General features: G+C 48.6%; 4 protein-coding genes across 11 annotated transcripts in view; 2 read left to right on the plus strand and 2 right to left on the minus strand.

The window, feature by feature from the left end:
• The window catches only part of LRRC45 (leucine rich repeat containing 45), a 69,633-nt gene extending 65,599 nt beyond the window's left edge, over positions 1 to 4,034 (plus strand). For 4 of the 5 annotated variants that reach the window (XM_079323290.1, XM_079323289.1, XM_079323292.1 and 1 more), the window contains 5 exons: positions 292 to 384; positions 971 to 1,063; positions 1,882 to 2,055; positions 2,148 to 2,295; positions 2,687 to 4,034. In XM_079323290.1, coding sequence (XP_079179416.1) covers positions 292 to 384; positions 971 to 1,063; positions 1,882 to 2,055; positions 2,148 to 2,295; positions 2,687 to 2,883 — 705 coding nt within the window. In that variant the 3' untranslated portion in view covers positions 2,884 to 4,034. The remainder of the gene's footprint in view (positions 1 to 291; positions 385 to 970; positions 1,064 to 1,881; positions 2,056 to 2,147; positions 2,296 to 2,686) is intronic. The other variant, XM_079323291.1, reaches the window with a different exon arrangement.
• Positions 4,035 to 4,901: 867 nt separating this feature from the next.
• On the plus strand, positions 4,902 to 11,561 carry RAC3 (Rac family small GTPase 3). 3 transcript variants are annotated; one of them, XR_013776483.1, is made up of 7 exons: positions 4,902 to 4,999; positions 6,966 to 7,037; positions 7,299 to 7,416; positions 8,046 to 8,108; positions 8,592 to 8,751; positions 10,220 to 10,343; positions 11,326 to 11,561. XR_013776483.1 is itself a non-coding variant. In XM_079323299.1 (6 exons), the coding sequence occupies exons 1-6, from the start codon at positions 4,965 to 4,967 to the stop codon at positions 8,983 to 8,985; spliced, it is 579 nt and encodes a 192-aa protein (XP_079179425.1). In that variant the 5' UTR covers positions 4,904 to 4,964; the 3' UTR covers positions 8,986 to 9,737. The 3 variants fall into 3 exon arrangements, 1 of the variants encoding a protein (XP_079179425.1); XR_013776484.1 differs by having other exon boundaries at positions 10,223 to 10,343; XM_079323299.1 differs by lacking the exons at positions 10,220 to 10,343; positions 11,326 to 11,561 and adding an exon at positions 8,855 to 9,737 and having other exon boundaries at positions 4,904 to 4,999.
• Positions 9,967 to 13,275, minus strand: DCXR (dicarbonyl and L-xylulose reductase). Of its 2 annotated transcripts, none has more exons than XM_079323297.1 (8): positions 13,170 to 13,275; positions 13,005 to 13,102; positions 12,759 to 12,913; positions 11,568 to 11,610; positions 11,141 to 11,240; positions 10,918 to 10,982; positions 10,712 to 10,829; positions 9,967 to 10,254 (listed from the first exon to the last, which is right to left on the minus strand). In XM_079323297.1, exons 1-8 carry the CDS (start codon positions 13,225 to 13,227, stop codon positions 10,151 to 10,153), a joined length of 741 nt encoding a protein of 246 aa, XP_079179423.1. In that variant the 5' UTR covers positions 13,228 to 13,275; the 3' UTR covers positions 9,967 to 10,150. The 2 variants fall into 2 exon arrangements, with proteins under 2 accessions (XP_079179423.1, XP_079179424.1); XM_079323298.1 differs by lacking the exon at positions 9,967 to 10,254 and adding an exon at positions 10,597 to 10,637.
• Positions 13,276 to 15,146: 1,871 nt separating this feature from the next.
• On the minus strand, positions 15,147 to 21,466 carry RFNG (RFNG O-fucosylpeptide 3-beta-N-acetylglucosaminyltransferase; the record flags this gene model as incomplete). The annotated part of the gene is made up of 8 exons (XM_079323586.1): positions 15,147 to 16,156; positions 16,404 to 16,489; positions 17,775 to 17,940; positions 18,031 to 18,119; positions 19,174 to 19,327; positions 19,704 to 19,806; positions 20,296 to 20,344; positions 21,155 to 21,466. 8 exons carry the CDS (start codon positions 21,464 to 21,466, stop codon positions 16,090 to 16,092), a joined length of 1,026 nt encoding a protein of 341 aa, XP_079179712.1. The 3' UTR covers positions 15,147 to 16,089.
• Between the last annotated feature and the right edge of the window lie 110 nt (positions 21,467 to 21,576).

The following is a 21,576-nucleotide window of genomic DNA, read 5'->3' on the forward strand; positions in this document are numbered from 1 at the left end:
ACCAACATTACATCTGGAAAATGAATCTGTTGTGTTTTGTACCACTTAGCCATGAGAGCTTGGACTCTGTCTTCCTTGTGGCCTGGGAAGGATCTCTGTCTAAAATTTACCAGTTTCTAGAGGGCAGATTGTATCTGTATTACAGTTTCCTACTGAAGTTTTGGGGGAGGTAAGAATTTTTGTTTGCTGGTAGGTGGGTCAGCGAGAGGATGAGCAGTCCTGCTGCTTGCTATGCCTGGAGATGGGAGTGCTTTTCTGTCACTTGTTGGAATGGTTTCTGCTGCTCTGCAGGTGGATCGTATGGCTCAGCACGTGGAGGCCAGTGAGCGCTCCATGCACAGCAGGATCCAGAGGCTGGAGGCCATCAGGATATCTCTGGAGGAGGTGAGAAAAAGTGCCCCAGGCATGTTTGATCACTCATATAGCAGTGCACAGAGAAAGCTGCCAGGAAAGCTTTGTGGAGTCTCCCAGTGCAGACCTTTGTAGAGATTGTCATGTGCTGTAAGGAGGAACAGAAAACAGCAGTACACCAGCTAAACTTATTTTTACTGCTTTGGACTAAGGAAGGAGGTTGCAAGGAGAAACTCGTAAATTCAGATTAGACAAAAATAAGGATTCCATTGTACATGGTTAGAGTCTTCCTAAGATTTGACTTCACAAGTTTCTCACTTCGTCCCAAGTAGTGTAGCATGTTTATCCATATCTATTTCCCCAGCTACATCCAGCACTGCTCTTTCCTATTCCCTTTGACCAATACTTATCCTTGTATAACTGAAATTCACATCTAATTTAGATAGCAGTCTTGAAATGAGGAAAGGTTTGTCATCTTTGCTTGCCTTTGCTGCCCCTGAGTGAGAAGGAGAGCTGTGTCATACTACAGCCTGTGACTGGAAACTGCTAGTGTTTTCTGGTCAGTGTTGCAGCAGTGCAGCTTCTCTGTCTGGAATGATTTTCCATGTTTCTGTGGCAGGAGCTGAGTCGAGTGAAAGCAGCTGCACTAACTGAGCGAGGACAGGCAGAGGAGGAGTTAGTAAAAGTCCGGAGTCAGGCACGCTTGGAGGAGGTAAGGACAGGACCTGTCTGTTCCCTCCTGCCCCTGTGGGAAGGAAGGGGTTTGGCTACCTACTCTCTGTTTTAGTTTTGGGGACCTGCTAAGTAATTCCTCTCTGTGATTGCTAAGGAAGGAGCCCTGAAAAGTCTAATTTGAATTATCTTCAGTAGTAACAGAACTGCTGTGGACATTGTCATGGCAGATTTAATTTAAGTTGCCAACATTTGAAGACAGATGTTGATCCTTCTTTTTAGTGGCAACTTTCATGGGGTGCTCCTGTTTCTCTGAACTCAGAAATTTCTTCAGGTGGCTACTGGTGCTAGATAAATAAAGTCAGTGTAATATTGAACTCAGTGAAAATGGCAATGAAGTTAATATCCTGTGAAAGAGAACAAGGAATGAGGAGAATACACAAGAACTATTAAAATAATTACTTATTTGTAATATCATGGAAGAAAATGCTTCACTGAGTTACAGACATAGAAATCTGATGTCAGGGCCCCAGCAGTTGCTTAGCTGCATGCAGTGGTGCTTCAGAGCCATTTGAGTTATGGAGGAAGGGAAGGTAGAGCAGTGGTTATAAACACTGGCAGTGGCATCGTGCATCTGCCAAGGGCCTGTCTCTGTTTCTCAGTTTGTCAGTCTCCTCCCTGGCACGAGGAAGCAGCTTGGAGTCACTCCTGAGTGCAATGAGCATGGCTGTGTGCTGGGCTTGTCAGTGCCAGTTGAACTCAGTAAAGGGTTGGCTGCATTAGGAGCAAAGAGGGGAGAATCTCTTCACAGGAATGCGGTGGGACGTTAAGTTCTCATTTTTCATTTGTGCCTTACAGCAGCAACGAGTAGAACACCTGGAAGAGAAGCTGCGGCTGATGACTGAGTCAAGGGATGAAGCTCAGAACTGCTGCCTTAAGCAAAAAGAAATGGTTGTTGAGGCCCAGGCCAAAGCCAAACAATTGAGCCTGTATGCTGATGGACTCAGGAGGAGGCTGGATGAACTTCAGCAGGTAGTTTGGACTGGAGTAGGGAAAGTCACCACAGGGCCAGAACAAGTTGCTGAAGTTGTTTGGTTGTTCATGGATTTATCTTTGTGTGTCAGGACCTGGACAGTAAGGAAAATGAGAAAGTGACAGAGCTAAATAAGGTGAAAGTGGAGTTACAGGAGAAGATGGGGCACCTGGAGGCTGAACGCACAGCCCAAGATGGGCTGAGAGAGAAAATTGCAGCTCTGGAAAGACAGCTGAAAGGTGATGGATCCTTTTATACTTCTCAAATGCTAACTCTGAGTTACCCTGCCTTGGGCCTGAACTGAGCTGTGCTCACAGGTAATGACAGCAAGTGCACCCTGCCTGCCTATACACCTGTGAGTTGTACACTCCATCCACCTATATTTGCAGGGATTCCTGTCCTCATTTTATAGAGACCAAGACTCAGATCACCACCCAAAGCTGCACAGCAAGCAAAATGTTTGGATTTCCTGCACATGAACTGTGCAGGCTGTCTGTGTGAAACCTCTTGTGTTGTCTCATGCAGCTCCTCTTGTGTCCTTGTTGACTGTACCACTTCCATTGCCTTTGTCCTGTTCTTACTTATTCTAGGGATAATGGGATTTTCTTTACTAATGCTGCTTTTTCACAGCCCTATCCAGTAATCACCGTGAAGCACTGCTGGACAAGGAGGGTGAGATCTCTCTGCTGCTGGAGAAGCTGAGAATGAGGGAGGCTGAGATCTCCAGGATGAGGGAAGAGGAGGCCCAGCGAGCAAGTTTCTTGCAGAATGCCATCATGGCATATGTGCAGGGATCTTCCTTGGGAACCCATGGTTGTAGGAAATGAGAGCGTGGCCTAAAGGATCCAAATACCTGCTGTCAGGGAAAGAATGAGCAAATCAGGTACAACTCCTTCCTAAATTATCAGAGTGGGGTGACTCAAGGGCTTGCAAACAGAGAAATGCTCTTGCTGTTCAGAAATCTTCCTCCTGACAATGTAAAGGAGAGGAGGAAACGACCTTTCAGGCTTGTGGGTCTGAGTACATGATGTGGAACCCTGCCTATGCAGGGGGGGTTACTGGTTCCTGGGGGGGGTTTGTATGTTCCCTGGCAGGGCCCTGCTGCAGCATTTGCTTGGATGCCATTCACAGAGAAACGTGAGAAAAAGCAGCAGGAACGTTTACAGTTCCCTGTGGGCTGGAGTAATTTGCCTTGCTAATGAGATCCTGAAACTGCTGGAAACACCAGGTATTATCTACCTGTGCTTTTTCACCCAGTGCTTACAGACAGAAGCAGTCTGATGGGGCCCTCTCTGGCTTTTTTACCATCCCTGCTGTGGCTCTGGCTGCATTGGTGGGCAGTAGATACACATTCAGCACAGACAGAAACAGCTGTACCGAGGGCTTTGGGTGCAGTGCTGTCCTTGTGGGACAGCTGGGCTTTGGCAGTGGTTCTACTTCAACAACAAGTGGCAGGGAAAGTGTGAGTGGGTGATTGGCTCTCAACATCTGTGCTTCCTCACTGTGAACTGCAGTCTGTAGCTGAAGATGTTGTGGCCAGTTGCCATAGGATTTTAGTTTCACTGTGGTAAATGGCAAAACGGTTTTCCTGGGTTCTCAGGCTCCTGGAACTGTCCTGTGGCCTTAATCTGGAGAGGAGCAATGCTTCTGGTGTGACACTGGGGAGTTCTTCTCAGAGCACAAAAGGGAGAAGGTGGTTCCTCTCCTGACAGCACAAGTCCTTGCATGACCTGGAGAAAGGGAAAGATTATGAGAGTCTGAATTGGGGAAAGTAGTTGTTGTCAGGGCAGCAATATTGAGCCTTGAGGGAGTTCTTCCTGCGAGTCTGGGGTGGGAGCCCATCTTACAGTATGTATTTTAAGACACCTGGAAAATGAAAGTTTCTGTTGTCGACTGGTTGCTTTGTGTTCATGATTTTTTTATATTGGGTTTTGCTCTGCTTAATAAAGAACTTTTGCATTTTGCCATTAATACTGAACAGTGGCAAACTAGATGTTTGGCTGATGTGGGGGGTGGGACCTTGTGCTGTGTTACCTCCTGAAGGCCCTGTCAGCCTGTCCTGGAGCTAAAAGCTGCTACAGGTGGGTGAGATGGCGATGGTTTGCTTCTGGACTGCGATAAAAGCGAGGAAGCTGGGAAGCTGTTGGGAGCCATGACCAAGAGAAGCTGCGGCAGTGGCTTTGCAAGCAGCGGCTGCTCTTTGCAGGCAGGGCCGCTCCTGCAGGCACCCGTGTTCAGCAGCGCGCCTGGGGAGCAGGGGCAGCCACAAGCCATCTTCCTGAGGGACTTTGGTACTGCACCTGTGTTCGCAGCAGCTCTGGGCACACGACGCTGAACTGTGCAGCTACAACACAGCCAGGTTCTGAAGCTTCGGCCTGGGGCCGGTGGGTCCCAGTGCGGTGACGGGCCCGGGCAGCACCCGCCGGTGGGGGACACGGGCCCTGCACCCGGTGCCCGGCCCTGTCCGGCTCGGTTCGGCTTGGTTCGGTTCAGCCCTGCCCGGCTGGGCTCGGTTCTGCCCGGCCCTGCCCTGCCCTGCCCTGCCCTGCCCGGCTCGGTTCGGCTCTGCCCTGCCCGGCCTGGCTCGGTTCGGTTCTGCCCGGCCCGGCCCGGCCCGGCTCGGTTCGGTTCTGCCCGGCCCTGCGCGGCCCGGCTCGGTTCGGTTCTGCCCGGCTCGGTTCTGCCCTGCCCTGCCCGGCCCGGCTCGGTTCGGTTCTGCCCTCCCCGGTTCTGCCCGGCCCTGCCCGGCCCGGCTCGGTTCTGCCCTGCCCGGCCCGGCTCGGTTCGGTTCCGCCCTCCCCGGTTCTGCCCGGCCCGGCTCGGTTCGGTTCTGCCCGGCCCTGCGCGGCCCCGCCCCGCCCCGCGGGCGGTCACTGCGGCGCAGTCGCGGCGCCGCCATCGCGGGCAGATGCAGGCGATCAAGTGTGTGGTGGTGGGCGACGGGTGAGTGCGGGCGGTCCGGTGCCGGGCGGTCCGGTGCCGGGCGGTCCGGTGCCGGGCGGTCCGGGCCCGCAGCCCCGCGGCGAACGGGGGAGGGCTGGCCCGGGCCCGCGTCCCGGGAGCGCCGCTCGGGCCGCTCGGCCCCGCGCCCGGCGGCGGCGCGGGCGGGCCCGGGGCGGCGGAGCGGCGGAGCGGCCCGCGCCCCTGCCCCGCTCCGTGCGTGCCTCGGGCTCCGGGGCTGCCTGGCTGGCACACCATCACTTCTCTTGGGTTTTGCCTTTGCCTGCTTGTTGTTTTATTTAGGTGCCGGTATTTTGCTATTTTTCATTGTACCGGTTGATTACTGACAGAGTCCTCCCGAAAATCTTGATGTTCGCAGGTTCCGTACGTCCTTTTGTTGATTGTTCTGAGGTGAAATGCGTTGCTCTTTCTGATTTCGCCATGCGCTCCTTGTCACCCTTTTTGCTGTATTTCTCTAGGCTCTTCCTAAATGCCTTTTTTAGGGAATACATCTGCCTGCAAGATGTAGGCACGAACTAGATTTTTTTGCTTCTTTGTAACTTTCCTAGCTCATCCTGCATATTTTAAGTAACAATTCTGGTTCACTTTTCTGATCACCACAGATAGAACAGAGCTGAGGTCCTCAGACCTAAATGTGAACAGGTTTTAGGCAGGGACTTGACTTGCTTTTTCTCATGCATTCCACCCTCTCAAATGCACATTTGCAGTGAAGCCTTCCAGGTTCCAGCCTGTGAGGGCTAAAGAAGGCAGTAGGAGGAAGCACAGCCTTATTGCAGAGGGGAGAGGAATGACTGGGATCTCAGGATGTTGGACATGGAGTTGAGCTCAAGGTTTACTGTCATGTGTTGTGCCTAAAGACCAAACCAGCAGTGCAGACTAAAAGAAATTGGAAACATAGGTACACAGTTTTTGTGAATTACAAGCTTCCCTGTTTGGTGGGAAAGAGAAGTCACAGTTCAGGAGGAAAGTTGGACTGGTCAATGAAGTGGTTCATGACAAAACTTCTCAGAGGGGAGGGGACCTAGTCCAGAGGAAAAGTGGTAGTGGTTTGTTCTCTCTGTGCTTTCTGTCATCCTGGTGTGTGCCGGGACTGTCAGCTCGCCCTCTCTCGTGTCAGCCTGGCTGCAGAGTTGGGTAGGGGATACCAATTTCTGCTGGCTGTTTGCTTCACCTAGGCACCCCACAGCCAGCTTTCACTGGCACTCACAGGCTTTTTCTGGAAGGCTGTCTGCAGTTTACAGCTTTCTCCATGATCAAGAGGGTGCTCACACTGCTGGTACTGCTGCGTTCTGCAGCTCTCAGTTTGGGAATCTGCGGGACTGGTGGAAATCTGTGTGCTTATGCTACAGCAGCCAGGCCTGGCCTGGCCCCTACCAGCTGCCACTGCTGGGCTGACCAGTCCCACCAGCCTTCTAAGATGGTATTTTTATCCTTCACTGATCTTTTTCCAAACTGACATGGTCAATTTTAAAGTCCATTTTTTATAATGGATTCTTACTTTTTCTCCTTTGTATTTATTGATACTGAACTCCTGTATGTGAGAAGCTTGAAGAATTCTGCATCGTTACGTGTTTTTTAACCTCAGTTTATCCATTTTGCTAAAATTACTGTGCATCTGTTGAGCCCAGCACATAACCCAATGTATTCCCTGTCTTTTTGTGGAACAACTATGTTTTAACTGATACCTTGCTGAGGGCTGAATGGGAAGGGAACAGGAGTGGCAGAGAGCCGGGTTAGGAAGTACTCAGGCAAAGTGCACCTTTCGAGTTCAAACCATGACTGTGACCATGACCATGACTGTAGGGAATTCTAGCCTGCAACAGGTTTGTTCTGTCACATGGTAACTTTTTACCACACTATGTATTTTTGGTGGGGGAAGGGTGAGTTTTACTGCCTTAGTGCTCCATGCTGTGCCTTTCTTTATGCTTGTCACTCTTACCCTTTCCAGAGCTGTTGGGAAGACCTGCTTGCTGATCAGTTACACCACAAATGCCTTTCCTGGAGAATACATCCCCACTGTGTAAGTAACGGCCTTAGGTTTCAGTTGCTTTTGATCTGTATGGATATGTGTGTAAAAGTTGAGTTTGTGTGTGAGGAGGTGGCTGTTGCAAATCAGACTGTGAGCTTGACAGGTAAGGGTGATGCTGCGTGTGAGGAAGGCAGACTGCCCCGCTGGAACTGTGCTGCAGGATCCTTTCCTGATTCACTGCCCCTTTGAATTCCGTATAGAGATGTGAAGGTCACCACAGAATTGTCACTGATGGGGACTCCTCATTGGCAGGTTTGATAATTACTCTGCCAATGTGATGGTAGATGGAAAGCCAGTGAACCTGGGCCTCTGGGATACAGCAGGGCAAGAAGACTATGACCGGCTGCGGCCTCTTTCCTATCCACAGACGGTGAGTGCTGGGCCTGGCCTGGCTTGGGGCTGCTCCCTCTCAGCAGCAGGGTGGCTTCAAGGACAGGCATGCTTTTTTCCTTTGAGGAAGGTCCGAGTTCCTGCAGCTACACCCATAATTCTGGTTTTTTAAGAAGTATCATGGCTGATTTTCTCCCAAGACATTGTCCTGTTCTAGTCTCTTCTTTGTAGTGGCCTTTGAAGAGTTATGGGTGTCCCGGGGAGGCTCAGGTGAGAGGAATGCTGTAGGGCTGCTGTGCAGTAGCCAGTTGCATATTCCCATTCTCACTCAGTAATGCAGATCCCCACTGGGCTGCCCTAGGAGTGTTTCTGGGTGTAGCAGTTCCTGAGCAGCTGTGCTGCTGGTGAAGCCCTTAGCACTGTTAAGATGTTTGAGGCCTTGGGCTCTTAACATGCACGGCTCAGCATTGTGAAAGATGTAATCCTACACTGGAGGGCCATTCCTGCCCTCTCTGAATTAGTTTAACACCCTTAATGGGGAAGAATTTCTTAAAGCCACAGCAGTCCTTGCTTGTGGGAGGAGGTTGTCCTTTCTCAGGGTCCCTCTGCAGCCCCCTACACTCTCTAGCTGTTTCTTTCTGCACAGCTGATCCTCTTGTTTCTGCACAGGATGTTTTCTTGATCTGCTTCTCCCTTGTGAGTCCAGCCTCCTTTGAGAATGTCAGAGCTAAGGTAAAGTATTCTTCTTCTGGGTGAAACAGTAGAAGAGAAGAACCAGTGATGCTCCCAGCCCCACCCAACACCACAACTACAAGCCCAAAACTTCAAGCAGTAATATTTTGGTGAGGGAAAATCAATAATCTGCAGGTTTTAAGTGGGGCCTGCTTTTTTATTTGTGACTCCTTTGGCTAATTTGCTGCCTTTCTGAATCTGGGTTGTAAACTAAGGGATGTCTTAGAAGCTGAAATACAGTTAAGGGCAGCACTGTGTGCAGAGTTGGCTGGCTGTGTCTGTCAGGATTCTGTGTCTTGGTGCCTTCACTATTATACCTGCACCAGTGTCTCTCTGCAGAGCATATTAGAACTGTAGGCAGCAGTGTCCTGTTCAGGTGTTGCCACCATGTCAGCGGTACACCTCTTCATTCTCAACAGTAGGAATGCATCCTCATGGTTATGGCCACTCCTGTAACCACTTCTCTTACCATGCCTGTTTCAGTGGTACCCTGAGGTCCGACACCATTGCCCAAATACCCCTATTATCCTGGTGGGCACCAAGCTGGACTTGAGGGATGATAAGGACACCATTGAAAGGTTGCGTGATAAGAAACTGGCGCCCATCACGTATCCCCAGGGCTTGGCCATGGCTCGGGAGATCGGTGAGTCTCACCAGCAGCAGGGCTCAGTGGCACTGAGCTTTGAGTGGGTGAGGGAGAGTGGGTGGTGCTGGAACTGGAACTGAGCTGGAGCTGTGTTTGGCAGGGTCGGTGAAGTACCTCGAGTGCTCTGCCCTGACCCAGCGGGGCTTGAAGACGGTGTTTGACGAGGCCATCCGGGCCGTGCTCTGCCCGCCGCCCGTGAAGAAGCCTGGCAAGAAGTGTACCATGTTCTGAGGGCTGTGGCCCAGGTGTTGGCTCAGCGTGCTGTCATCCTCTGACAGATTGCATATTAAGCTGGGTGTTTCTGAAGGGGGCTGGGATGCGTAGGGCCCTTCATCATGTACGAAGTCAGTGTTTTTTAAATGTCTCTTTGATTTAACGTCAGTGTTGATGTGAAGGGGCAGTGGGGACAGGAGACCAGCTGGGGACTATACGGCCCCCAGGGGAGGTACAGTGGGGAAGGCAAGGTAGCTCCTTCTGGCAACAAGCTGTTTTGGCTCTCCTGAGCTCCAAGTGCAAAGGGCTGAGACATCCATCCTGTTCAGGAAACACCCTGTTTTCAGCCTGCAGGTGAAACAGGTGGTGAACATCCTGGTGGGAATAGGGAGGGAGCTGATTTCAATGGTGCTGAAAGACAAGAATAGCTGGGAGGGTGGTAGAGTCTCCTTATCCAGTCTGCTGTGGCTAACAATTATAAAACTGATGCTCTAGCAGAATGTTCCTGAGACTGTTAAAGAAACCATAACCAGCCCTGGAAGGGGTCAAAGTAAATGAGAAGCTGAAAAATGAATCATTAGGTGCTTTACTGGGTACTAGCCAAACTCTGTGAGTGAAACAGCTCTGTGCAATCAATGCATTTGCCTTTTTGTGTGTGCACCCTACATGGTGCTGCTCCCCCCCATTAGTCTTTAGCAGGGCCTCCCCCCAAAATCCAGTCTCTGCAGAGCAGGGCTGGGGTTGTTGCCTCTATTTTTTTTTTTTTTTTTTTTTACTACTAAAGACAACAAAGGAAGCAATGAGGAGTCTGCTAACTTCTTTCCCTTCCCACTGAAAATGCAGACAGACTCTGGATTTGGATGGAACAAATTTGGATGGAACAGGGAGAGCTTTTGAGGGGTTGTGGGGGGGGGAACAGGGTTGGTAGAACGGTCCAATTTCTAATCATCATGTAGAGTGGCAAGATAAAACCTTATTTGGTGCAATAAACATTCTCCATGAAGGTGTATGTGAGCTTTATTACCTAGCAGCCTTGCAGCTTGATTTTCTGCCTCACTTCTAATACAGTATTCAGCCCTCCTGCCCCTCCAGCAAGAAGTCTGCATCATTATTTTCTATCCAGTTTACATCTAGGCAGTATTCATATGGAAATTGAGGCCAGGTGTGAAACGCAGGTGTCATCTTAGGAGACAAGAAAGCCCCCATCAATCATCAGTGAGCTGCCAGTTGTCATAGCACTCTTGTCACTCAGCAGGAAGAGAATGCTGTTCACCACATCCTCCACCTCTGCAATCAAACACAGAGAAGATCTGATGCCCGCCTCAAATTGTACCATAAAACAAGCACCTAAAAAGGTCTGCCTTTGACCTCTACTGGTAATTAGAGCTGGTGTTTCTGCCTTCAAAGTGTGCTTGATTAAATAGGACAGTGTGGCTGAGAGCTGGACATCAAAGTGTCCTTGTGCTCAAATGGTGCTTAGGTCACAGCAAGCACCGAGTCAGGTTTATGAACAAGAGAGTGATTTCATTTCACTTGTCCCAAGATGAGAAGGCTGTAGAAAAAGTGAGAAGAGAGTTGATTCTCATCCTGTCCTGATCAAATACTGCAGGAATTCAGCCAAAAGGCATTCAGCAGAGCTCTCACTTAGCCCAAAAATTGGCAATTTCTGGCTGTGATGTCAGCGAGAAGAAAGGCTTGGAGAAAACAAAAGAGCAGGGCCTGGGGACAGACCTACATTACTGACCTGCAAATTTTCCCAGGGGAATCCGATTAATCATGGCAGCAGATTTCTGAGGGTCACTCCAGTTAATTCTTCCCATGTCAGTCATAACCACAGTGGGGTTCACAGTGTTCACCCTAATCTGGGACCAGGAGCAACAAACAGTGTAACCTAACTGCTGTGGTTGTGCTCAGGCCCAGCTTTCACACTTTTCTCTCACAGACTCCTACCTTGTGGGGTCCCAGTTCCATTGCCATTACTTTGCTCAGCATATCCAAAGCACTTTTTGTGGAACCTTGAAAAGAAGGGAAGAAGAGGTATTTAACTGCATAGCACCTGGTCTGGAACAGTGAAATACATGGGTATTTCACTGCCCAAACCTAGCAGCTGGCAGCTTGGTCACCATGGGTGTGCAGCTGCTTGAAACTGAGAGGCTAAAGCTGCACAACTTACAGTAAACAGCATGGTCCCTCAGGGCACGCTTCGAGGCCTGGCTGGAGACGTTCACAATAGCCCCTTGCACCCCCTGTGCAATCATCTGCTGAGCAACTATCTGGGAGGGGGAGGGAGGGGAAAAAAAAAAAAAAAAGAGGAATGCCAGAATCTTAACAAGATAAATAATTATTTACACTCCATAGGAATCTTTCTGGGCTATTATAGTAGACCAAAGAACGAAAACATCTGGAGGAAGCAAGTCCTCACTGCCTCCTGCTTACAAGAGAATCAAAGCAAGAGTGTGAAGGAGTTGTTCATTTACTTTGTCAGATTGACTTTGGACTGCAGTTCTTTCAGTCCCCATAGTGGGCACATACCCCTGCTATGTACAACAATTTAGTCACTGCTGTTCGTGGAGGCAGCTGCAGTGACAATTCTTCCTCACCTGGGAAACATGAAGCACAGCCCCAAAATTCACATCAAAAGACCTGCAAATAAATCACATTTAGGTTACAACAACTCTATAACCCAGCCCAGAGAGTTGTTTTGGGAGGCAGCAGAAGATAAGTACTCCTGGTCTTTTGGAAACACTGGTGATAATCTAGGACATGGACAGAAATGCCAAGTTGTCAGGAGAGCCAGAATGGTCAGGTAGGATCTCAGCAATGAACTGGAACCATCCATTGGCTGCAAGCCTGTCAGTGTGTGGGGAGGTCAGGCACATTTTACATTTACTCTGCTCTTAGGCAGCCGAATGGAGCTCCTCTGTCAAAATTTAAACAGAGCCCTGGGCCTCAGCCAGGGCAGATGACTCTTGGGTCAAGTAAACTTTTCACACAGATTTATAAAGCAAAGCTGGTGTAAGGTTGGTAGAGGCAGCATTTCTTCTGTTTACCACATCGTGCTTCCTGTGGGCTTCCACCTGCCAGTTCTGCAGAATGATCTTAGTAGAATCCATACATTTTATGTTCTAGTCACAAACCTTTATTATAAACAGCTACTTTTAACGTAGGGACACAGCACGACCCATTTTCTCAGAAGGACGTGGACTCAGCCTGTATCATAAAGCATACTCACAACAAAACTCTGGAGCCTTTCATAGAAAAAAGATGTAATGTTATTGTAGTTAGCAAATTTAATTTCCCACCATGACCATTTTTTGCTTCCTTACCTGGCTTTGTTGTCTCTATTTCTGAATTGTCTTAGCAACAATTGCCTTTCAGTTTACCCAAGCTGGATCTAAAGTGGAAGCTCTGAGCTTGACGAGCAGCAAAGGCACTCTGCTCCCATGCCATGCAGGTGCACCCCCCGTTCCGGAGGAGTCACTGCAGGTCCTGGTTACTTAGGAATGGATGCAAGAGCCAGTGCTTTGCTTCCTTTGGCTGTTTAAGGGGTGAAAGGCGATGATGTAAAGAACGAAAAGACAGCGAAGAAAAAGGACATATGCAGTAACAATCGACCAACACCGGGCATTGCTGAAGTGTGCACGTCAGCCTGTCTGGTGTCTGTACAGCATTTGCTGTCTTTGTTCTTTCCTGCTACTTGCCCTCTAAAGACACGCTTTTCTGGAAAGCGCTGCCGCCGTTTCTGGCGTGGCATCCCTGGCGGGAGCCGCCGGGGCCGGGCGGGCACTCACCGCTGCAGGGCCGAGCGCGTCACCTGCAGGAACGGCTGCAGCTCCGCCACCGCCGCGTTGTTCACCAGCAGCTCGAACGGCCCCGCCGCGCCCACCGCCGCCTCCACGGCCTCCCAGTCGGCCAGGTCCAGGCAGAGCGGCTCGATGCCCGGGCACTGCGGCGAGAGCGGCCGCGGTGGGCGGGGGGCCGCGAGCGCGCGCGGGGGCGCGGCGCGGGGTCGGGGGGCGGCAGGAGGGGTGCGGTACCTCCCGCGTCAGGCTCTCCAAGTCCGCTGCCGTTCGGCTCAGCGCGGTCACCCGGGCCCCGGCCTTGCTCAGCGCCACGGCCACGGCGCGACCGATCCCTGCGAGGACACGGCGTCAGACTGGGCCCGGCCCGGCCCCTGCCCCCGGCCCTCCGCCCGCGGTCACCTTTGCCGGCCCCGGTCACCAGGGCCCGCCGTCCGCGGAAGCTGAGATGCAGCTCCATGTTTCGGCTGGACTGTGACCGGGGCGGGGCGGGAACCGGGCGGGGCGGGGCGGGAACCGAGCGGGGCGGGGCCGGGCGGAGCAGGAACCGGGCGGGGCGGGGCGGGAACCGAGCGGGGCGGGGCCGGGCGGGGCCGCCCCAGAGCGCGGGAGAGCTGCGCCATCCCTCGCGCTCCGCTGCCCCGCGCTCACGGAACGCAGCACGAAGCCGCTCCTGGCTCATCCAGCAAGACAGGCACACAGAGGCGAAGGTTCCTGGCTCTCACTCTGGACTTTAGCGTTTGAGACTTTTTAGAGTCCGATGATAAAGACCTGCCAGCTCTACCCCCTCGAAATTGCTGTTGAAGATGACAATTAAAATTCTCAGTATCTCAGTTCTTTGGCTGTACTCTGTTAAGAAGCACCTACACGGATTCTTCTCATCCATCTCTGTTCTCCATATCCCAGGCATTGAGCTTACTTGCTTATGAGCCTGAGATAAGGGCAAAGATTTCTGGATTAGATGCAGAGAACATGAGAAGGAAATATGATAAAACACAGCTTTCGACATATTTAAATATTTATTTTATAGAATCACCTTATGTATGAAAAAGTGGTTTGATAAAAAAGCTGCATCCTGATAGATCCACACAGCTCGCTGTATTCTCAACACAAGAAACCTTGGAATGAGCCTGAACATGCAGAGCAGTTTCCTGTTGCCTTGCAGGAGAACATGGTCCTTTTTCAGTTCCATAAACACTCTCAGCTTTGAGGGCACTGCCTCTTTGCACACTTAGTGTGACCAGTGACCACAGTGTGAAACTTCTACCATTTAGTTTTGCTGCCATTACTATAAAGTATTGTAATTTTTAAACTGCAGGTTGCCACAACTGTTGCCCAGTCCTTGCCTGGTCTGTGTCATCTTACCAGAGGCTGCTTCCAGTGGAAGGGGAAGATAAGTTCCAACAGAAGAGTTCAGAAGCAGTGCTTGAAGACAAAATCACCTCAAGAGCTCATGAATTTTCACAGTTTTCTGCCACAGGACACTAAAACCAAAAATCTAACAAGTGTTTAAAAAAACCACATGGACAGCAGGAACTTCCAGAACTATTAATGACAAATAATTAGACCACAGGATGCCTCAATTCTAGTTAGCAGAAGACCTGAAAAAGAGGTAGAACCTACTATTCCACAAATCCTCTTCTTTTTTTCTGTGACAGGCACACCTGTAACACTGACAGCCCATTATGGAACAGGCAGTGTGCAAGCTGGGCTTTGATCCACATCCCTGCAGCTTTCTTATTTCCACACCTCACATGATAGAAAGGATAAATACAAAAATGAGCTGCAGGACTGTAGTAAGTAGCAGTCAGCTTGTTTTCTCCTCAGTGAACTACCTAAAATCATGCAAAGAGGAAAATGTACTGAGGTAAACACTGAAAGGTTTCTTAAAATGCAGGGAACATGTTACATTTCAGGAGGCTGACACCTGTGCTAAGTGGCATACTTGAATACACTACAGGCATTTGCCAGGAAGTTAAATAACTAGCTGAAGCCCACACTGCAACTAAGTACAGCTGCTTAGAAACCTGAAATTTCTGCCAAGTAATCATAGCTCCAAACTATACAAAGGCATTCTATTATTCTTCCCTTAATTTGGCCTCTAGCACTAAACCAGCAATTATTTTTTATAAGAGTAAACAGTGATTTTGCAAAGGTATTTTTTTAAGGTGTTCTTCAGGTCAGGTAGGGTTTGCACATGGCCAAAGTCTGGGCTAACAAAAAAGTAAACACATAGAGCCCCTTTCCTTCCACTTTCAAAAATAAGTTTACCTTCTTTAAAAAGCAGCAGCAGATGATACTGCTAGAACACTGAACTTCTGCTTATGAGTGTGCAACCTCCTTTTATTGACTACATGAACTACTTGTTGAAATATTAAGGAGTAAAAACAAACACTGATCTTGACTTTATGGTAATGAAAAGATTATCTGAAGAAGCTGGAGTAACCATGGTCATACAATTAAAGGTCCTCAAGTGATACCATCAAAACCCTCCTTGCTATTCCTCCCGCTCACACTGCTTCAGAAACTGTTTTGCCAGCACAAGCTTCTCCAAATCAACTATGGGCCAAGTGGGAGGAACAACAACCATCTTGTCAGGCAAATATTTCTTCAATATCAAGTATCAAGGGAATAGATCATAATCACCATCCACTGCAATTCCGTTGGCTTGAGAGGCAGGTCTGACAATTACCTCCACAGGAGGTACACATGGATGACAGGGGATAATGCACACTGTAAGCAACTTGTTCAGTCCTCAGTAAGCTTACCCTCCTACAGGGTTTTCTCATTACAAAGACTTCCAGCCTTGTTTACCCTAGTGATTCCAGGGTTTCTGTATTCTGGCCCATTGGAGTTTTAATCTGGCAGGCCACAGAAGCTCTTCAATAATTCTGTTCCCAAGAAAGATGAGTGAAAACTTCTCTTGTCACCATGGGGACTACAGTCTGCTCTAGCACTCCAGCTTCAAAACAGTGGCTTCTAATAACCCCTAAGGGTAGTAGGAACACGCTGACTCCCAGTACTGCATTTCCTCAGGTGTGTCCAAGCACAGGTTCACATGACATCAGATGAAAGTGTGAGTGACTCACACACAGGACTGTGGTCATCTTATGAAGAGCCACTAGACAAAGATTCTTCTTGGAATGTCCCAGGCTGCAGCTAAACAAACCACACCTTATTGCTTTTCTATACAGAGTCTGTCTACCTCCTTTGTAGATACCACTGGTTGTCTCCCAGAAGAAGAATTAAATCACCAAAAAACTCCACAACTCCTGCCTTATGCAAACTAGCTAAGACACAGGTGTCAGTGGCTGGTCAAGCATTATGACATCTTCTTAGCAGGGCACCAAATAGTGTCAGGATAAAGCAGACAATGGACAGATTTAAATCTATATTAAAAAAAAAAAAAAGAAAAGAAAAAAAAAAAAAAAGAGCATTAGATTGGAATTCTCCACACATGGAACACACCAGCATTGCATGTGAAGCAGTCTGATGGAGCAGAGGGTGGGTCTACCTGCTTTTGGCACAGTAACAAGAGCTGACATGAGAAAATAACCCCATTAGTAGGTCTGATCATCTTACAGATGACCAATATGAACAAGATAGGGAGATCTTGTTTTGGAAGTGGACACTAACCGGGTTGGATCTTGCTGAAGGCCAAACACTCCTCCCACACTCACAACATTGTGTTTGTTCTCAGGGTCGCCGTAACTCAGGGTTACCTGTAAAAACAGGTAAGTACTCAGAACCTGTAACACTAATGCAGAAAATCAGGGTGGAGGTAGCAGGGTTATTAATGAAGTGCCAAGAAAGTCTCCAAAGATGCTGTCTAATCTGAACATGGATCACATTTGGAGGACAGCAGTTAGTTCTGACATAAGCAACACTGGCGCTGAATGGCCCTAAGGGCAATGTGGGAGAATACACAGAACATCTGAAAGTTGCATTGCCCTGAAGGAGGAGATGAATTTCAATTGTATGCTTTGTAAGGATATTAATCCTGCTACTGTCTGTACTTTCATTAAATAACACATTCATCCTCACCAGACATTGTCTGAAGTCTGCAATATTTTAGCACGGGGGAAAATATAAATATTTGCATGTTAAATGGCATGGAAAGGAGTGTCATGTTTCAAATCTGGAACAAAATTAGTATCTTTGGAATCCCAAATGAGGGCTGTTCCTCCACACAAGCACTGCATTAAGAATTTTTCAGGTGTCAGGTAGAAGAAGACTTATGTTTTCTTTCTAACTACATTTCCTGGGTTTTGGGTTAGCTGGCTTAATCTCATGGAACCAATGATCACCAGTGAAACAATGTATTCATGCTACAGACAAATTCACTAACATGACAGGAGATGACATAATGGTGGAATTCAGTCCCAAGGGCACATTTCTGCTGCCTAATACAGTTGCCAGAAAAATATAAGCACACAGCATGCAGGGGCAAAACCACGCTCCTGTTTCCTTATGGTGCCAAGCAGTGTGATGCAGGCAACACTGCTGGATGGCCTTTGGCTCCATCTGCTGCCTGGGAGCTAAAATGTGTCCTAGCAATTAAAAAACAACTTGATTTTTCAGAACCATCTTTAAGTTTCTTGAGATTCTGACAAATTATTCTTTAAAATGACCAAACGTTTAATTATGTCTTAGCTATTGAAGAAATACTTCTATAGCTGCCTTAGGCAAAACCAGGAAGACTACTTTGCAAACTTCTACACTTTCTGCTACTGCTACATGCAAAAAATCAGGGCTTAGAAGGAGATGGGGAACACCCTACCTAGGCTTCATGAAGCAGAATGTATCCCCAGAGGAGGGGACAGCTCCATTATCTGGTTGGCCAGGGTGAAACTGCTTTTTACCTAAATGAAGGAATTGAGCAGGACACAGCTCTCAGGGAGTCTGTAGGTATCTCTCTTTGCTGAGGAGCGCCGAGTCTATGCAGAGTATTCCTTCTGATCAGACTGAGGTGTAATTAGAAGAACAGGACACAAGGCATACTCCTACCTGCTGCAGCACAGAGTCGCCCTGCAGTCTCTGCAGGTTTTCCAGGTGGGAATGGAACAAAGGGCTGTGCAGCAGCTTCACCTCCAGCAGCCCTTCGATGATGTAGCCGATCGTGCAGTCATCAGGAAGACGCACTCTTTCTGCAGTACTAATGAAATTGCCCAGGCTGTGACAGAGAGCAAAGGACACAAGCCAAAACATGTTTGAAAGCCTCCCAAATATGTATTGGTGGAGCTCAGCTAGCAACAGTGCTTACCTGGCCCAGGGACTCATCTTCAGGGCAAGACCTCGGCTAATACAGAACCCAGCTCCACCTGTGGCAAACCAGAATTTCACGGTTGTCTTCTGAAGAGTAAAAAGAAAAACCACACAACAGTTACTGATAATCAGCTTTTTGAATTTGGCTGGGCAGGGAAGGGAACTCAAGGTTCTATCTGATATCACATACTACATCTGAGGCAGAACAAGGCTACAGATGAATCCCTATTTGTTTAGGCTGCTGAAAGCACAGCTAGCTGTTCTCTCAAATGAAACTATCTTGAAACAGACAGTAGGTGAACCATCAAATTAGCATAAGAGAGGTAACACATATGAAATGGAAAAAATTATAGTGCAATCTCTACCTAATTCCCTATGCTCCCTGTTCATATTAACCAAGGGTCATGGCTAGCTCAGTGTTACTGAGGCTGTCAAAGGTGGTCCATATATATATATATTGGCTCCATGTCCAAGGAGACTGTTTTGTTGTGCAGTCTTCCCTAACAAGCTGCTTTATAACTGACTTTCTGGCTGGTGTATTGATACCTCTTTATAGAGACCTGCCAGTGCAGGCGACATGGTTAGGACTTTTTCCTTAGCACTTGTATCTTGTGATTGAGATATGTTTGCTTCCAGTTCTTAGAAACCTAGTAACCACTTTATATTGGAAATGCTTTATCTCTCCAGAAAGCTCTTGTCACCCATGTGAGGTTGGTTCAAGATGATGACAATGTGTGTGATACTGCAGTCGAAATAAAAAACACCTTGAACTCCTACCAAACTCCTGAGCCCTAAAATAAGGAACACTGACCCCAAAGCCATTAAAGAAAAAGTAAAGAGTCAAGGTGGAGAGGCCTGACAAAGCTCACTGTGAGGGAGATTACAGCACATGTGAGTAAAGGAACAGAAACAGCCATCCAGGAGACAACCTCCATAGCAATGCATATCTCCATTACAATGCACACAATATCAGAGTGAAGGTACTTTTAACCCAGCCATCTGCCTCTGAAAATTACCATCACCAGGTTCATTTCTTGCAGATTAAATCACTTGGGTTTATGGGGAACTCCTATGAATTGTCAAGTTTTAAAGGCTTAGAAGATCAAGATGTCTCTCAGACAAACTGAGAAAGTTTTCTTACTGATCCATCACTTTGGACGTGGTCAGCTGCCTCGATGGGGTGGTCCAGGCTCGGTCGCCCCACATAGACATCCTGGCTGTGTGAGAAGGCAGACAAGAGATGCAGCAGAGTCCGAGGGTTCACATAATTGTCATCATCCACGTGGCAAAACCATCTTCAAACAAAACAAAGCGAAAAGTTATAGGGATAAAGAAATGAGTTACAGGTTTACAGCTGAGTCATAGTTTCAGGCTTGGAGCAGAAAGTATTCCTTATTGTCCCAAATTATAGAATAGGGAAGATGAAAGCACCCACAGATGCTAAGTCTGTAAAGAGGTTGAAATTAATAACCCCCTTAGATTATAATGCTTCCCACCTTCAAGAGATGCTTGTTTATAAACACTGCTTTGTGCTGTGCTCCCTTTCCTGCACTCATCCCCACATTTTAGCTAATACTGCATTCCTTACTGGAATAGAGATGGTTACTCAAGTTTCCTGTAAGCACAGGACTGGAAGAATTAAAGGGAATCAGAAGAATGTGTTTCACTTACTTTTGCCCAGATTCCAGGAATTTATCATATTCCACAGACATCTTGCAGCAGAGAGCTTGCCGGGTATGGACAGCAGAACAGTTGGTGTTGATCATATGATCCCCTGAAAAAATAAAAAGCAGCCTTTTCAGGTTTGAGAAACATGTGTAGTCAAAGACTACAAAAGAAGAGCACACTTGGCACTAACACTGTACATCTGAGGTGCACACATGGAGAAGAAACTGCAGGACAGGCAGGGCTCACAGGTTATCCATCTGCTATATAAGCTGCAGGGGTCATAAAACTGTGTGAGTGGAAAAAAAACATGTGAGGGTGTATAAATAGGGGAATGAGATGTACACAAAGGAAATATCTACTGTAACTGTGGACCACATAAACTTAAGCTTACTAACAAGAAGAAAGGGGGTGCAAAGGGGAAACCCAGTATTCTGGAAGTTCCAGGCGGCAGTTAGGAAGAAATTTTCTCTATTTCTCCCATCTTAACTTCCCTAATTGCTTGTACAGTACAAAATAAGGACTTGTATAAAAGGTATGAAAGAAACAAAACTCAGTTATAACAGACAGTGTGCACCTGTGCTGCTGCACAGCTCACCTGCTTTCAGGCGAAGCTCCCGATCCTCCCAGTCCGTGAATATAAACGTCTGTGGGAGACAAAAATGGTGTGTCCACGATTAAGAACTTCAGGTTCTAATCTTAAATTGGCTCAGTCAGAATTGAGAATGTTTCATCTGTCTTGATTGTTTGTTTCTCAGTATCCAGTGGAATGGGGGAAAGAGTATGGGTGCATCAACTTCAACCTCTGCCTTATTTGTTACACTTTTTCCATTACAAACCAGAGGAGTGTAATTTCAATAAAGCAGGCTCTATTTTACCCTTGTCTCAGGGTACAGACAACCAGTTTCCAGATAGAGAGGATTTTGGTCTTTTCTGGTACAACCTCCTTTCTCTGGCTAGGAATCATCCACAGCTGTCAAGCAGGTTAAGAAGAAAGAATGCAAGTCAGGGTGGGAAGTGGCAGGTGGTTAACACTGTCTTGTTCCAACTGCTGTACAAAATCCCATTAATACACTTGAACGGACTGAAATTCTGAAACAAGGGAACAAATTTTACATCCTACAGAAAAACTTAGGTGGCTGAACTACTTAGTCCAAAATACCAGCTTTGACGCATCATTGTCTAGAATCTTTCACTATCGTGAAAGCACTTTGCACAGTCATACAAAAATCAGCAAACTACATCTGCTTGGATTACCGATCCCATATTGCAGGTAACCGGCTTAATCAGCAACGAACTCTTTTACAAGCATGTTCACATCAGCCGTTCACATAAGACGATCTCCCAGAGTCTTACAAAGAAAGCCGCCTTTAACAGAAGTGAGAAAAACATCCGTGAGCTCGCAGCGGCTCTCGTGGGAAGGGCAGGGCCGAGGCTGCCGGCCGGCCAAGTCTCACCTGTCCCCTGGCCTGGGAGATCCAGGTTTGGAGGAGCAAGTCCAGCCGGCTCCTGTGGTATTTCCTCGTGGTCTTCACGGCAATGAAGATGTCCTTCAGCTCCAGGCTCTCCCGGGCCGAGCTGCCGGCGGCGCCCCCGCGGCCTCTCCGCGCCAGCGGCGGGCGGGGCGGGGGCGCGCTGGGCCCGGCGGCGGGCGGCGGGCGGGGCGCGGCGGGGCGCTGCCCCCGCGGCAGCAGCAGCAGCAGCAGGGCGGCGGCGCCCAGGGACAGCAGGACCCCGGCCCTGCGAAGCCCCAGGCACGGAGCGCTCATGCTGCAGCCCCGCGGGCCCCCGCCGCGGGGCGCGGCCGCCTCATGGCCCCGCACTCTGGGAGGTGGCGGCGGCCCCGGGAGGGAGCGCCCGGAGGTCGTCGAGCCGCCGC

The sequence above is a fragment of the Erithacus rubecula genome (genome assembly GCF_903797595.1).
Source record: "Erithacus rubecula genome assembly, chromosome: 20".
NCBI lineage: Eukaryota > Metazoa > Chordata > Aves > Passeriformes > Muscicapidae > Erithacus > Erithacus rubecula.